The 15908-nt window shown below is 43.9% G+C and overlaps 1 protein-coding gene across 1 annotated transcript in view; it reads left to right on the top strand.

The window, feature by feature from the left end:
• Positions 1 to 7647: 7647 nt before the first annotated feature.
• Positions 7648 to 15908, top strand: part of GRB2 (growth factor receptor bound protein 2) — a 68217-nt gene continuing 59956 nt past the window's right edge. Inside the window, exons 1-2 of the mRNA XM_019644325.1 lie at positions 7648 to 7854; positions 14489 to 14703. Coding sequence (XP_019499870.1) covers positions 14626 to 14703 — 78 coding nt within the window. The 5' untranslated portion in view covers positions 7648 to 7854; positions 14489 to 14625. The remainder of the gene's footprint in view (positions 7855 to 14488; positions 14704 to 15908) is intronic.

Here is a 15908-nt window from a genome sequence, read left to right as displayed (position 1 = left end):
AATGCAGCTTCAATATGTGTTTGTGGAATGAATGAACGAATGAAAGAAAACATGCTAATTCTGCAATTACACAGTCTTTTAAAATATTTATGTCTAGGGATTCTAATTTATCTGATATGGGGCCAAGTATCAATATTTTTTAAATAGTTAATATTTTTTACAAATTGTATCATGGTAACATATTTACCACTTTAGCCATTTAAAGTATACAATTCAGTGGCATTAAGTACACTCACACTGTTGTGTAACCATCACCACCATCTATTTCCAGGACTTTTTCATCATCCCAAATAGAAACTCTGTCCCCATCAAATACTCCTCGCCCCTCCTTTCTGTCTTGCCTGGCTTAGATTCCCTGGCCCATCACTGCATCTAATGCCTTCTCTGCACCCTCAACACCCTGGCTCCTCCATCCTTTGGTGGCATCGTCCTGCCAAAACCCCAACCTGCTAAACCAAGCTCTGTCTGCAACCAGGCAGCTGAATCTGACTAGTTAAAAACATGCAGCCAGGCTGTGTGGCCTCTTTTACATTTACAATCACAAATCTGAGTGGGACTTTAGCACCGCTGTCTACAGCGTGTCCTGAATCGATGTGATCCCCCACAGTCCAAAAGTTCAATTTCCTACCTCTAATCCAAACAAACCTCCTGGGCTCTCTCCCCCTCCCTCACCTCAGGTGCTGACCCCATTCATTTAACTGAGAGGATAGAAGCCATTAATATAGAAAGGCTGCAGCTTCCTACCACCACTGCCTCCCACCCACCCATATCTCTTCTCGCATCTGCTTGTCTGTGAAAATGGGTGAATGGCATGGACTTTGCTCCTCAATTCCCTCCTCTCTCCTGTATCCTAAAGTTTCCTCCCTTCACCAGATACAGCATGCTCCAATAGGTCCCATATTTAAAATCCCTTCCTGACCCTCCAAATCTCATTCTTTGCTCTGCTCTGCTTTATAGCAAAACTCTTGCAAAGAGTTAGTTGCCTGTACTTGCTGCCTATACTTCTTCTTACTTCTGTTGTCTCTCTTTCCCCCCAATTCTGTCTTTTAGCTCCTCCAATCACACTCTCACCCCGCCCCAGTATAGAATCTACTCTTGTCAGTATCACCGACAATCTCCATCTCTCTAAAGTCAGTGGTTAGTTCTGCCTTCATCCTGTCCATTCTCTTTAGTGACATTGGACGCAGCTGACTATCTTCTCAGTATGGAAACACTTAATTTCCCCATCCATAAAACAGGCTTAGTCATAATATCTACCACTTATGGTTATTGTGGGGACTAAATGAGGTAACGTGACCTGAGACTTTTCTTGGCTCCAAATTAGTGCTCAATACCTGCCAGCTAGTCTTAACTATATTTTTATCTTTCATGGGAGAATGGGTTTATGTAATTCTTGTCTAAGTAAAACTTCATCTGTAAAAAAAAAAAATGTAAAAGCAAAAAGGACATCAAAGCCTCAAATGAATTTTTAAAAATGGGAAATGTTAAGGGAGAAGAAAAGGAAGAGTCTCATATGTAGAAATTTTATTTTGAAAAAATATAATAGAGCCAATATTGGAGAAAATCCCTAGTATTAAAATTGCTTTCTCATGGGCGTAGGAACAGTGGGGAAATTTCCACCTTTTGGATATATCACTTGCATTTTAGCTCATGGCCAAAATTCATCTCCTTAATGAACAGACTGTGTTCTAATGAAAGAGAGATGTGGAAACAGGGACAGAAGGAATAGAGAAGGGCCAGCCTCCCCTGAACTTGACTTGGCATTTCTCAGAGAGCTGTCAGGACCAGAGTCCATTGCTTATCTGGGCTTTTATTTTTATTTTTTGTTTACACTGTGGTGCCAAGAAATCACCCACCCAGACTCTGACCACACCAACGGGTTTTACTGGCATTTCTCAGCTGCAGGAAGCTGAATATCCCAGGGGAGTGACTGGGGACTGAGTCCCCAACTTCTCTCCTGCTCATAGCAATTTACACTCTGATTCCTATAATGTAGGACACGTGGGGAAGATTCCATGACTCAGTTATTCAATAAGCATCGTTGCTCAAAGTCTGGTCCAGAGATGACCAGCCCAAGAATTACCTGCAGCTGCTTATTTAAAATGAATATTTCTTGACCCTTCCCAGACCTAACGAATTGAACATCTCTGGAGTTGAACACCTCTGTGATACTGGAGCTTGTATTTTAAACAAGCCCCCCCCCCAGTGACTCTCTTGTGTATCTAAATGTGAGAACTGCTATATTAGAGATGAATCATGGGCCCTTTTCTCCATTTTAAAAACTTGCTGTTTGGTCTAAAGGGAACCCCACTTGGTTCTACCTATTAGAATGCTAGCTATTCTTCAAGACAACTCAGATACCACCTCCTCCATGAAGCCTTCTTGGACTTACTATCCCCAAGTTATCTTTTTCTCCTGGACTCCCTTAACACTGAGCGCCAGTGCTCCTAGAGCACTTGTCATGCTGTATTTGGAGTCAGGCTTTATCACCACTGTTAGTTTATAGAGTTCTTAGAGACACCGGCTTGTTAAAAATTCATTTTTCTACCTATCCACCATTGTCCCTAGTTTCAAACCTATTACACAGTATTTGATAAAAATTAGTCAAATAAATGAATAACGTTTGATAAAACTGATTTTGGGAATGACTAAAAAGAAAGAAGAGTGAGGGATGAGAGTGTGGAAAGGAGATAGACAAGACAGAAATTATAAAGTTAAAGCTGGGTACTTTAACTGTCAGTGTGTAAGAAAAATGGAGGCTGATCAATATTTTAGGAAAAGACAGGACACCTTGGCATCAATGTCTCTTAGTGATAACTGAGGAAGGTAAGGGGTCTCTAGTTCTCTCCATCAGACATACTCATACCTATTCATTGCCCTTTTCTCTTTCCTTCTTTCCCTTCCTGTTTCTCTCTCCAGACTTTTTCATCTACCCTTTTTCTCCCTCACTTTTCCATTTACTTTTCTTTCTTTTTTTAAAGATTTTTATTGGGGAATTGGGGGAAGGGGAACAGACAAGTTGCTGTCCTTTTGTTCTTCAGTCTAGTTGTGGAGGACGTTGCTTCACTGGCCCAAGTTGGCACCATCATTGTGCTCTTCCACGGTGAGGCAGATCAGTCGCCGGCTTCTGGACGGCCGCTCACAGTGGCTTGAGGGCCAATCACGCTGGCTGCTGGCTACATACGGTAGCCCATAGCAACCCACTGCAGCAGGGCTGCAGCCTATGCCATCGCCAGCGACTCACGGCAGCCCAGCTCCAGGTCGAGCTGTTGTTCAGCATCTTAGCTGTAGAGGGCAGCGTCACTGGCCCTCATATGTGGGATCCGAACCAGGGCCCTCTGGCGTCCCAAGCCAGCTCTTAACCATCGCGCCACTATGCCGGCCCGCCATTTACTTTTCTTTAATGCTCCTTCTGTCCTCCTCCCATGCCCTAAGCCAGCCTGTCATTTGGTTGCCAAACATTTATTGGGGTTTACTCTTGCCCAGCATTAGACTAGGTGTAGAGAGCCAAGGAAAACTGAACATAGCCCCTGTCCCTGAGGGACTCATAGTCTGAAGAGAAAAAGGACAAGCAAGTACAATAAATGGCCAACATATGGTCTTATGTAAATGGTGATGATGGAGTTTCCGAGGGTGCTACGAGAACACATTGGAGGAATCAGACCATCAGGGGAGGCTTCCTGGTGGAGGCAGCACTGGAGTTGAGAGTTGGAGGACAGACAGGAGCGAGGTGACCATGGTGAAGTCAGGGAGAGGAGGCGTTCCAGCCCGAAGGAGCAGTATGTACAAAAACTTGGAAGTAAGAGAATTGTAGAGTTATTCAGGAAACTGCAAGTCATTCAGAAAAATGGAGACAAAAGAGTTCAAAGTGACATGGGGGAACGTTGAGGCTGAGTTGTCCGTAGGGGCCAGCCACGGAAGGCCACATGGGGCATACTAAGGACTCTGGACCTTATCTGTGACTTTCTGATTTAGTTTGTATTTTAGAAAGTCCAATCTTGCTGCAATGTAGATAACAACTTGGAAACAGGTAGGATGATCAGTGGGCAAGCCAGAGCAGCCCTCTAGGAAGGATGGTGGTGTGCGCCTGATCAGGTGATAAAAATGGAATCAGGAGGCAGAGAAAGGGAAGTCGCAGGAATTGGTGTCCCATTAATAGGTTCAGCATCAGAGACCACTCTCAAAGCCTGAGAGGGTTACGCACGCAGTCTTGGCTCCAACTTGAGCAAGGAAAATTCTAAGAGGAAAGCTTCCAGGATCAATTGAGTGGATGGGAGTAGAATTTCAAATGACCAAGTTTAGGTTATCACCGACTGGGTGTTTTTTTCTCGCTAATGAGTTCAGGAATGTGGGCTAAAAGGATGTGCCTAAGATGGTCTCGAGGCACCTTCCAAGGGAGGGGGTCAACTGTTAAGCCAGTTTCTTATGCGCTTTCAAGTTTCAGGGCAATGTCCAGTCTTACCGGCAGGGGGCAGCACCACAACTCACAGAAATCAAAGGGTGAAATCCTTTGCAACCCAAGCCCCAACCGAAAAAAGAGACTTTTTGGTGATTAATTTGTGCATTCCAAAGTGACTGATGTGGCCAGTTTGTCATTAGCAAGTTTTGCTACAGTTACAGTCATACCAAGGTGACTTTTACTTCACAACTTGCCTCTTAACTCCCTATTTTTTTTTGTTATTATACATTAGCTACACACACATTCAAAATATTACTGCCTCTAGTGTGTTTATTTTCTCTGCATGGAAAGATCTTGGGCAGGGTTCTCTCAGGTTTCTGAGTCTGTGTCTGTAGAAAATAATTTTGTAATCGAAAAGACAATATAACATGTTGAAGTGTTCTTTTAAGTCACCCGCAATTGCTTCAACACAATTGGTGTTTTCACTTTTAAATGTTCTCTTCCAAATCTGGTCCATATGCACATATTTTTGCACAGACATATTCAGAGTCTGTTTTTATCAATGTTGCATTTTAAAAGGAAGTGCATAATTTTTTCTTCTGTTCTCTTTGGCATCTAGTCTCTTCTGAGATCTCACCCACTTCCTTAGCTTCACATATAACATTGCACAGAAAGGCAGCCACGTCTTTATCTCTCGTCAACCCGTTATTTATTTGCTTATCCACCCATCCATTTATTCATTCCATGTACTGTGCTGGGGGTTGGAAATGCAACCGTGAAAAGGTGTCTGGAAGCTTGTAGAACTTGGGGTGGGGTGGGAATGGGGAGTCAACAAAGCTATAATGCGATTGGTGGGAATTTGAGGGAAGAAACCCTAAAACTGAGTTGGGGGCCTAAAGAAAGGGAAGAAGCCAATTGAGCAGAGGAAACTGGGCGTGCTAAGATATGGACACTCAAAAGATCATGGCCCCTCCCGGAAACCACAGTGGTTTAGTATTGGTGGAGTATGTGTTGGCTGGAGACAGAGGATGCGGCTGGCAGGCAGGGACCAGATCCACAAGGGTCTTGCAAAGGACATGAGACATTGATAAATATCTCTCCCGAAATGCTTTTTTTCCTCTTAGGCTAACCAGGGTCTCAGCCTAAACTTCCCTTCTCAGCCTTTTCTGATCCTGGACTAGGTCAGGTCCACTGCTATATGTTTCCAAAGCTGCGAGTACTACAGGTGCTATATTCTAAGAGGTATATCTTCCCCTTTAGGCTTCAAGCTCTGTGGTGGGCTATCCTGCTCTCTACAGAGTAGATGCTCACTTAATGCTGTGGCAGGGACGAACCGAAGCATTGAGCTTTTCAACAGCATGCCAAATATTTCTACGTGCATGTCTCCTGGAACGATTAACTCTGCATTTCTAAAACAGGGCATCATCATCTCCTCAGCTGCCCCTTCCCTGCACACCCCCTTTTAATCCCCTCTCACACACACACCACCCCAGCCCTGTCAGCTACCCTTTTGACTAGCAAATTTCTCTGTTAATTTTCCCACTCAAAACAAAGAACTGCAACTCTTCCCTCACTTCCTCCTCCTCTCGGCTCAGCAGCTAGGCCCTTCCCTTTCAGTTCTATTTTTTTTCTGGCCATCATTCTAGAACAAAGTATCATAGTGGGAAAAATATGGTTTTTAGAACAAGAAAGGCCTAGGTTCAAATCTTGGGTCTACTATATTTGGGTTTCCCTGAGTAAGTTAGTAATCTCTCTAAGCCTCAGTTTCTGACTCTGTAAAATGGGGGATATTATCCACCCTGTAGAAACAGTTACTTTAGTACACGTCAGGTGGTTAAATAAATGGTCCTCTTGTTATTTTCACAGCATATCAGACATCTCCTGCTTAAAAACCTTCAGAGGTCTCATATCACTTGCCAACAAAACCTAAGCCATACATTTTGGCCTTGTCTCTCATAACTCCCCCCACTAAATCCTAAACTCTGGCCAATCTAAAATATTGGCTGATTTGGTCACTCTTTCCTCCTTGCTTTCCGGTTGCAGGTCTAACACCAACTCCTCCCTGAGTACCTGAGCATCACGTCACTGGCTCCCTCCTCTGCAGTGCTATATGTACTTCAGTGGCACTCAGAGCAGCTGTTTTGCCTTGCAGCCTAGGCAACTCTCCTCTAGATTATAAACTGTTGGAAGCAGTGGCTTTATCAGGTTACCGTGCATAGCTCCTTGCGTGTAGTTGATGCTCAATAAATACTTGGTGAAAGAAAATTCATTTTCCTTATCTTGATGGGCTTGTTTTTTTCTATAGAATCAAATGTTTGTTTATTCTCACTTCAACGCTATTTTGTTGGCTTTCGGAGAGCACATTTCCATTAAATGCGTTCTGTTTTTTAATTGGAAAGAGCTTTTGGAACTGAAAAATAAGTTACTTCTCCAAGCCTTAGCTGCCACTCCCCCGTACTCACCCTGCCTAGTACAGGAATCGAACTACTTAGCATTGCTCAGAACACGAGTCTCTCACGCCTCCGTTCCTTTGTACGTGTGTGCAGTTCCCTTCGCCTGGAACGCCCTCACCGCTTCTCCGTCTGGCGAACTCCTACTCATCCTCCAAGACTCAGCTCAGACATCACATCATCTTCTCTGGGACCGCTTTTCTGAGATGGACCGAGTAACGGCCTCCCCCCTTTCTTTTATCTTCTCTAGCATTCTCCAAATAATTTTAACAACACTTGTGGCGCTATTTGTTTACTTTTCCTCTACCCCTCTAGACCGTGAATTTCTTGAGGGCCAGGATTTCTGTTCGTCCTTGTACCTTCTATACTTAACACAGTGCTTAGCACATATTAGGCACTTGATTCAATCAATGAACAAACGAATCTATTAATTATTTAACGTTGCAGAGTTTGTTTGGACCAGAGTCTCAAGTATTTCAAGACCTATTTGGGGTACTTCATGCTGGGGGCAGATTCTCCTCCACTCCCCGCGTTGACTTGATTTGGTGGAAGGGGAAGGGAAGTGATTAGGGTGTGCATTTCCTTCAAGGTTGAGCTGCAATTTTCCCGCTCTGGCACCGAGCGGGTTACAGCGACTCGGGGGCGGAGCCGCGCCGGTGCCACCTGCTGCGGGGCGGCCTGGCGCATGCGCCCTGGCGTCGAGAAGGTCTACCTGCGAGGGCTCGGCGGAGGAGGAGCGCTTGCGCTCTGGGCCTTTTCCGCTGGGGCAAGTCTCGCGGGGGCGGGGCGGGGCCGCACGGGGAAGTTCTCGCGGGACCCCGAAGAGGAGCGGAAGCGAGGCGGCTGTGCTGCTTCAGAGACCGGGCGGCGGCGGCGACGACGAGGACTGTGGTGGTGACAGCAGCCGGAACAGGCGCTGCCCTCGGGGAGCAGCAGCAGGGTTGGCGGCGGCTCGCACCGCTGCGGAGGGGCCGGCCGGGCGCGGAGCGGAGCAGCTTCGCCACGGTAAGTGCGGCTGGCGGCGGCGGCGCTGCTCCGGTGCCTTTTCTTCCCCGTTCCGCAGCGGGGGTCGGCCCGCAGGGACCCGGCCCAGCCTACCAAGAGGTGCCGGGCCTGGGGGTCGGGGCAGCAAGGCCTGGGGCGGGAGCGGAATTCGCGGGGCTCTGAGCTCCACGTTTCCTCTTTTGGGGGCGCTTCCTTCCTGGGGAACCGTCCTTCCTCAGCCCTTGGCTCAGGACCGAGCCCCGAACCCCGCGGCAAGGGGACAGGGGCTCCTAATTAAATTTCATGCCGCCGCCTTGAGGGTTTGCGCAGAAAGCATCTGGGAGAAGCCCGAGAGCACCGAGTGCTCATTCTGTGAGTCAGTCTGACTTGGCCCGGAGGCGGGGGATTCGCAGCGGGCTGCAGATGTGGTGATTGATGCTCCTTCGACCTGCACGGCCACCACGTCACCATCTCCTGGTGTCTCTGGGCCGAATTTTGGGAGGGAACTCCACCAACCCTATTAATACCGCGAGGTAGAACGTTTGCTGCCGAAGCCAGTTAGGGTGCCTTCACTTCTGATCCCCTCCCTCTTTTTGAACTATTCTCTGAAAAAATGTTTGTCAAGGAAAATAAGCAGCCCATGGTTGGAATGCTTCGAGGAAAGATTTCAGTGAGAGAGGCGAGAGACGCACTGTTTTTCATTCGTAACGCGCACCGTATGTGATTATGATCCCCGTGACTTACAGCTTGTTCAGGGAGCTCATCTAGGCTGGCTTCAGAGGCTGTAAAACAGTACGATTTGCAGAGGAACTGAAGTGCGCTCGAGATCTGTTGGTAGTGTTGAAGTCTCAGAAAAAGAGTCGAAAAGACACGAGAGAAATTCGTCTTAGCCTCGGGCTTTCTTGTCCGTCTTTCACTTTGTGCTTCTCCCGTTGTTGCCTTCTCTTTCCACTCTTCATTCCACTGCGGACACAAAACGCTTGTGTAATGCAAGTCACTTGCCCCCTCCCCCCACCCTTTTTCTAATCTACTTCCCCTTCCTCATTATTAGTTTCCCCTCTCTGGCATAATTTTTCAAGGTTTTGGAGCACTTCGTTTTCTCCCTCTTTTAAAGATTCCGTTTTCTCCCCCTGGAAGGTACCATCTTTCCTGCTTTATCCTTTACTTTTGCGGGTCCCCTGTGTTCTTCCAGTCAGCCAGAAGGGTTGCTAGAGAGCCATGCGAGACTTAAGTTCTCCCCCTGGGAACTGGGAGGCTCAAAGGATTGAATTCATCCGTGAGTAATCAATACTGCCACTAGGTCACAAGTGGAGCTTGCCTGGTCTCATTTGTGTTTTCGTTGTTTTCTTCATTTTGAGATCATGCTTTTGTGCCTGCTTACACTTTGCTTTCTGTGTCTCTTTTATGTTCGCAAGAGTGGGTCAATTTGGGGTTTGTCTGACTTGGCTTTTTAGTGGGGGGTGGTTAAGGTAAAAAACGAAAACCAACCATAGACTTTTGTTTGTTCTGCTGCCCCTTCCCTTGTTCAAAATTTTCTGAATCCCCAAATAAAAAACAAAGTTAATTCTTGTACTCAGCTTTCTTCCGATACTATAAGCAATCATTTAAATGCTTGAGGCAGTTCACTTTCACAGCAGGTGTATTCAGATTTGAGGGATTATTGGGTCTTAAATACTGCTAGTTGATGGTACTTAGAGATTCTTCTCAGTGGTTCCTGTTACGTTGCATGCGTGCATCAGTTCAAATTGTTACTAGAGCAGAAGAGTAACAGATTTTGGAGAAGTGAAGTAATACAGAATAGAGACCAACCAGCGCTCTCTTGAGAGAAATTATTAATTGCTTAATTCAGAACTTTCTGGCACTACTGAATGACCGTTGAGAGTCTTTGGTTTTCTGTGTGAAAGTTGGCTTTTTCCCAGTTGTGCCAAGTGAACATGCATTATTTTCATTTTATGCCAAGATATCGTGCATTATCTGAGTGGGAAGTTTAAAATCTGGTTAAGGCACCTTATAGTACAGCAGTGATTCTTAAAATGTAGCATGCATAAGAGTTACCTGTGAATCTTATTTAAGGTTAGGTTCTGGGCCTAAGGCCACTACATTGCAGAACTCCAGAAGGCACCCCACAATGACTCAGTCTCTGAATGGGGGGATTTTGATGCAGCTGGTCCAAGGACCAAAACTGTTGTTACAGAAAACAGTCATAAAATCATGAGTCTGGAGTGTGGCTTTAAATTACTCAACTTAAAATTATACTTTCTGTATATACAAAGTAAATATTTAAAAGCCTAATAGAATAAGTCTATAGATGTGATTAGTTTTTATATGTATAACTATTTGAACATTGTTAGGACTGCGACGTGGAGCAATTTAAAGTTTATACTTAATAGGACTGTTAATTTGTCTACCATGGAGTGTTTGTGATGGAAGTTCTAGGTATCCTGTGAAAACATGTGGACTGATATTTGAAAAGGGTCTGGTGATGCTACTTAACACACCTAGCACTTCCTGCCAGAGATTCTGCTTAGGCCTTTCCAGGTGCTCTCTCAATAATCAAAATGACCTTATAAGGTAGATGCTGTTGTTATCCCCATTTACCAGCTGAGGGATACTAGGGGTTAGAGAATATAACTTTTTTTCTCCAGTGTCACCCACGCAGTAAGTGATAAAGTGACAATTGAATCTGGATCTAACTCCAGAGCATCAATAAGATTTTGGTGTTTTTTGTTTGTTTTTTTTCCCCCAACTACATGCTTATAGTAAAAACATTGAAAATACAATTGAGGTGTGTAGTGCAGAGATGAAAAATATTCTGTGATTTCGCTTCCCGAGATAACCATTGTTAACGTTTTGCATTTTTTTCTCTAGCTTCACATTGGTATATTATTTTGCTTTACAGAAATGGATAAACTGTCATTTTTCTGAAGTGTTTTTTTTAACTTGATAATATATCTTGGTACTTATGTAGAAAGCTATTCCATTGATAGGCTCATGGATATTGGTCAGGTATATATATGTATTTTGCATATGATATTTGTGTTACTATTTTAGTGAGATAAATCTGTAAAGTAGAATTGCTTATTCAAGGGTGTGTATTTTAAAATGATCAATAGATACTAAAAATTCCTCTCCAAAAAGATTGGATTAATTCCCTGCTAGAGTTTGGTTTCTAATGGTTTTATTATTATAATCCAGTACCAAGCACATTGTCATAGTAGCTGCTCAAAATGTTAAATGAGTGAACATTGGATAAAGAGTCTGAGAGTCTGTTTACACAGAGTATTGCAGAGACTGGAGATTGTAAATTTTTTCAAAATTTGCCAATTAGTGGATGAAAGAAACCTCATTGTTTTGCAGCTTTAATAGTGAAATTGAACATCTTATATGTTTTAAGCAGAGTCACATTTTAACTTATTTTGAGTGACTTACTGTTGGGCTCTGTCCAAAGCATTTCATGCATATTGTCTGTCTTATCTAATTTAATGTTCAGTGACTCTTATAAAGTAGGTCATATTCTTCCCATTTTGCAGATGAGAAAATCAGGGCTTGTTTAAAAGGCTTGCCCAAAATTACAACTGGTAGCGACCATACAGACTTTAACACTAAGCCATCCTGGCCCAGTAAGTAAGTGTCGGGTATTTTATTTTCTGTGACTTTGGAGAAGAGAGTTAAATAGAAGAACAAAGATAAAATCCTACAAATACTTTTAGGAGACTGCATTTTAGGATACAGTGCGTATTGCCAGAAACGAACAATTCAGGCTGCACTTGCTGCTTGGGATGGGCTGCAGAGGTGTGTGCCGGGAACAGTTGAGACACACTGTCATTAGGCTTGGGTGTTGAGTGTACTCCCAACCCATTTTCTTGGGAAATGAACAGCAACATCTACTCTATTAAAATCATTATACATTGTGTCTACTTCCCCCATTTCTTCCTTTTAGTAATTAGTGTTGCATCTGTGATAGAATTTTTTTGTCTTTAATGAAACACACCCTTTTGAGTATCTCTGGCCTGTGTGCTCTTTTCTGTGGACAGTTGACTAAGCTGACCTCTTCAAGTTTTCTTCATGAGGTATTGATTATGCTTTGTTTTTATTTCTATCAAGCTATAGCTCACAAAGCAGTAGTCACTTGAAACATGATTTTCAAGAGTGTTGGTCTGTTTAAGCTTTCTTGAGGAAACCTGTGGTAGATAAGAAACAGCAGGCCAAGTGTTGAACACTGCCTTGGTTTTTGTGCTATCTGTGGCTGTTAGTTATACTGCAGCGGTCTGAAATCTTGAATGACACAAATGTTTATGTCCTGTTACTATTCTACATAGTACCTTGACAGTGCTCTGGGTTTCTGATTTCCATTTTTCAAAAATGAAACTCCTTGTGTTTTTTTTTTGTTGTATTTCAAGATGTGCTCAGTTGTTCTTTAGCTTCCCATTATTGATATAGTCCCAACAATCAGACTTGGCTACCAATTAAAATAAATGGTCAGGTCTATGGAAAATATTGATAGGCATGTAGCAGAGATTTTGGAGCACTTGTAAAAAATTAAAAATAGGTACGCACGTTGGAAAGTAAGCAGAAAAGGAAAAGCAGTTATTAATGCCGGGGAAAATGGAAGAAGTGTAATAGAAAGGAAGATTGGTTGTAATACACTATTTAAATCACCAGTGAACAATATTTTGTGTTGTAATACTGCTGCTTAAACCGGAATATGTGATGTTACTGGGATGGGGCCAGGGGAAGTTGGCAGGGGTGGGACAGCTAGGTCCTTATCTTTCAGGTGATGTGTGATGGCTGGAATACATTAAACATCAGTAGTAGCATATTATTTAGAAATATTGTAAGTGAATACAAAGAGAAAGGTAAAAGCAAAATTGAGGATGATTGCTTATGGGTGTTGGGGTAAGGAACTGCTTTTTCGTGAACTTTTTAATACTCTGACTTTTAAAGTTATATATAGTCTGGATTAGTTTGATAAAAAAGAAACTATAGAGACTAAAAGGTGTTCAAGGACACACAAGCATAAATACTCTGAGACTAATCTTCGTGGGTTTTTTTATATTGGCTAGAACACTTTCTTTACTTCTCTTTCTTAGGGCCAGAGCCACATAAGACCCTAAGTCTGCCTCATAGAATAAACACCGGTTTGGTTTATTAGTTGACCTGCAGTAGAATGTTTGGCTTTTAGAATTTGACGGATTTTTCTTAAATTTTTTTTTTTTTTACCATGTGATTTTCCTTCTGTGTAACTCATTTCCCTCTAATCTTAATATTCCCAGCTGGTTTACCACTTAGTCTCCGTGCAGCTATGCTTGATTTAATGCCCCAATTGTTAACTTTAGAACAAGAAGAATAATCACTCACGCCCCTCAAATGACTTCTCTGCAAGGTGGTAATTATCCAAGAAGGGTGTCACTATAAATAACCTGTCCCCATTCTGCCAGTGTCCGTCTTGTTTTCTGCTTTTATTTAGCCTGTATGAAAACAGTGAATGATGAAACAAGAATGGGGCTTTATTTTCCTTTAGTTATGCAAAGGTCTGGGTTGTGTCCCATCTTTATGGCTGGAGATGCTTTACTACAGCAGTCATTGTCTGCACTGCCCATCACCATCACTCTGGACACTGCCAGAGGCTTGTTAGACTCTTTACCTGCAGAATGCAGTTTGGATCAGTTTAGTACTCTTCTGGCTCTGAGCAGAGCAGCTGTTCTCTGGGTAACTGAGTCTCAGGGTAACTGTGAGAGACTTCTCTTTGACTTTCTGGCACCATCTCCCTGCACTTTCTTTCCCCAGACACATACCTGTCAGCTCAGATTCTGAAAAAAGGATTCCTTTCAAGTGTAGGTTAGGACTTCATCTTTGCTCCTTAGGTTAGTTAGAGATAATGTGGAGGCGGCTTCTGGAATGCTGAGACGTGGATATCCATTTCAAGGGCTATCAGTGACCCCAGAGCCTTGAGGTCTTCAGGGGAGAGGGAGCCTAATGCAAGAGCAGATCTCCACCAGCAAAAGGCGGAGCTGGACTTCCTTTCTCTGGTTACCTGTTCTCAGAGTAGTTAAGTTCAATGAAAAAGTAGCTCCCGTGTTCACTTTCTCCCTCCCGCTTTCCTAGGAGAAGATCAAGGTTTAGTTTCTGAGAAGAGTCAGAAGCAGTTCAGGACCAAAGTGTGCTTTGCTTGCTTTTGAATGTATGGGTTAGGGGACCCAACATTTTCAGAAAAGCAGAAAGGTTGGCCAGGAGGAAAAGAGGGAGATTGGCTTGTTTAACTGAGAAAAGTAGGGTGCCATCCTTAGGGGGAGGTCCTTCTTCAGTGGGCTGCACTTTGTGCCCCAAGAAGAGAGTGTAAGGGGTGAGGGAGGAAAGGCAGAGACCGAACGGGACTCCAGCCGGTGCCTGCACACCGAGCACACCCAGCGGGAAGGAAGAGGAAGTGTGTTCGGGAATAGCTCGAGCAGCTGCTGCCATTGGCCGGCGGGCCTGTCAGTCGCCTGGGCCTGCGGCTGAAAGAGGAAGAAGACCGGGGCTCTTGCCTGGAAGGGAGGGCGGAGGGTTGAGCCAGCCGAGCCGGGGGGCGTGGGGGCTGGGACCCGCAGGCCGATTGGCAGGGCGGGGCTGCCTTCCATCCCGGCCACCTCTCTCAATCATCCGTCTTCTGATTCAGGGTGGCGTTGTGTGTCCCGGAGGGCAAGAGCGAGTCCCAGAAGAGAGGCGAGGCTGAGCCCAGAGCGCTGGGTCGCTTCAGCAGGGAAGACTCCCTTCCCCCTGCTTCAGGCTGCTGAGCACTGAGCAGCGCTCAGAATGGAAGCCATCGCCAAATATGACTTCAAAGCCACTGCAGACGACGAGCTGAGCTTCAAAAGGGGGGACATCCTCAAGGTAAGCTGATGGCAAGCAAATGCTGAGATGGCCTCTTCTTGTACTCACCTACCTTCTATGCCCTGATAACACACAAAGAAGCCCGTGCTGCTGCTTTTTTCACTGCCCACTTTTAACATTTACCACCGTATGTGATCCAGATAGCCGAGATAGACACCAAGCAGAATATTAAATATGACTTAAGACGGTTGGTGTGATGTATGGTCTTTAACTGCCTTTGTGTGAATGCCTCGAGTATTTCTATTCGCTTGTTGGTGTTGGTACTATTTTAAGTAAAGTCAAAGCAATACACTTGTAGTAAGGAAGTATATGAGCAGAATACCTTGTAGATTTTTTGAAAGACCTAAACTTGAAGTATTTATGTTAACGCACTCAATTAGTCTTATTTGTCAAAAGATTTTTGCATTCTGGAATGTGATCCTAGTTGGTTAGAAATTAATTTCCCCTGGTTTAGGGAGGTAGTTAGAGGTATACGCCAAAACTCATTAAAGAACTCAGTGCATTTTTATTCTTTGTGACAAAAACTAATGGAGTTCTAAATAATGAGGTTCAGCTTGCTGTTGTACAAGTCAGATTCCGATTTTAGAAGAAACTTGATGAGCAGTTACCCCCTATGAAACTCTTAACTGCACAAAAGAAACCTTCTGACAGTTTAAAAATAAGCTTCTTTACAGTTTGCAGCTCATTTTGAGCCCCCCTATTTATATGAGGATTCGCTTTCCGCCTGGCACGTGCTAATGATGTTGTTGACCCAGTTGACTGAGCAGCTTGCCCTTTTGGGTATGTAATTTATTTTTATAAGGGTGGGTGTTATCCAATAGCATGTCGACTCTAAAGAGAAAACCTGAACTTTAGTGTTTTTGTATTCACTCTCTCTCAAGTTCTGGCATTTTTTTTCTCTGAGCCTTAGTCTGATTGTTGGAATTTGCCACTATTTATTTACTGCCCCTGAATGAAATTATTAGAATTATACAAAGCGGAAGAAAGTGGAAATGTAGAATGGTCCTTTATAAATAGTCCTTTATAAGAGGACTAGTTTTGGTTGTTTTTTTTAAAGTTCTGCAGACCTATGGAGAGCATTATTTTGCCCTCATTGTTGGAGGCATAGGGTTCTACTCAGAAGTTACTGCTCAGTAGTTTAATGTTAGACATGTGGATTGTACTTCATAGAAGGTGATAGTGGAGAGCCCTTTAAGGAGAAGGGA

Source organism: Hipposideros armiger, unplaced genomic scaffold, assembly GCF_001890085.2.
Source record: "Hipposideros armiger isolate ML-2016 unplaced genomic scaffold, ASM189008v1 scaffold_87, whole genome shotgun sequence".
In the NCBI taxonomy this organism is placed as follows: Eukaryota; Metazoa; Chordata; class Mammalia; order Chiroptera; family Hipposideridae; genus Hipposideros; species Hipposideros armiger.
This window is presented reverse-complemented; position numbering and strand designations above follow the sequence as displayed.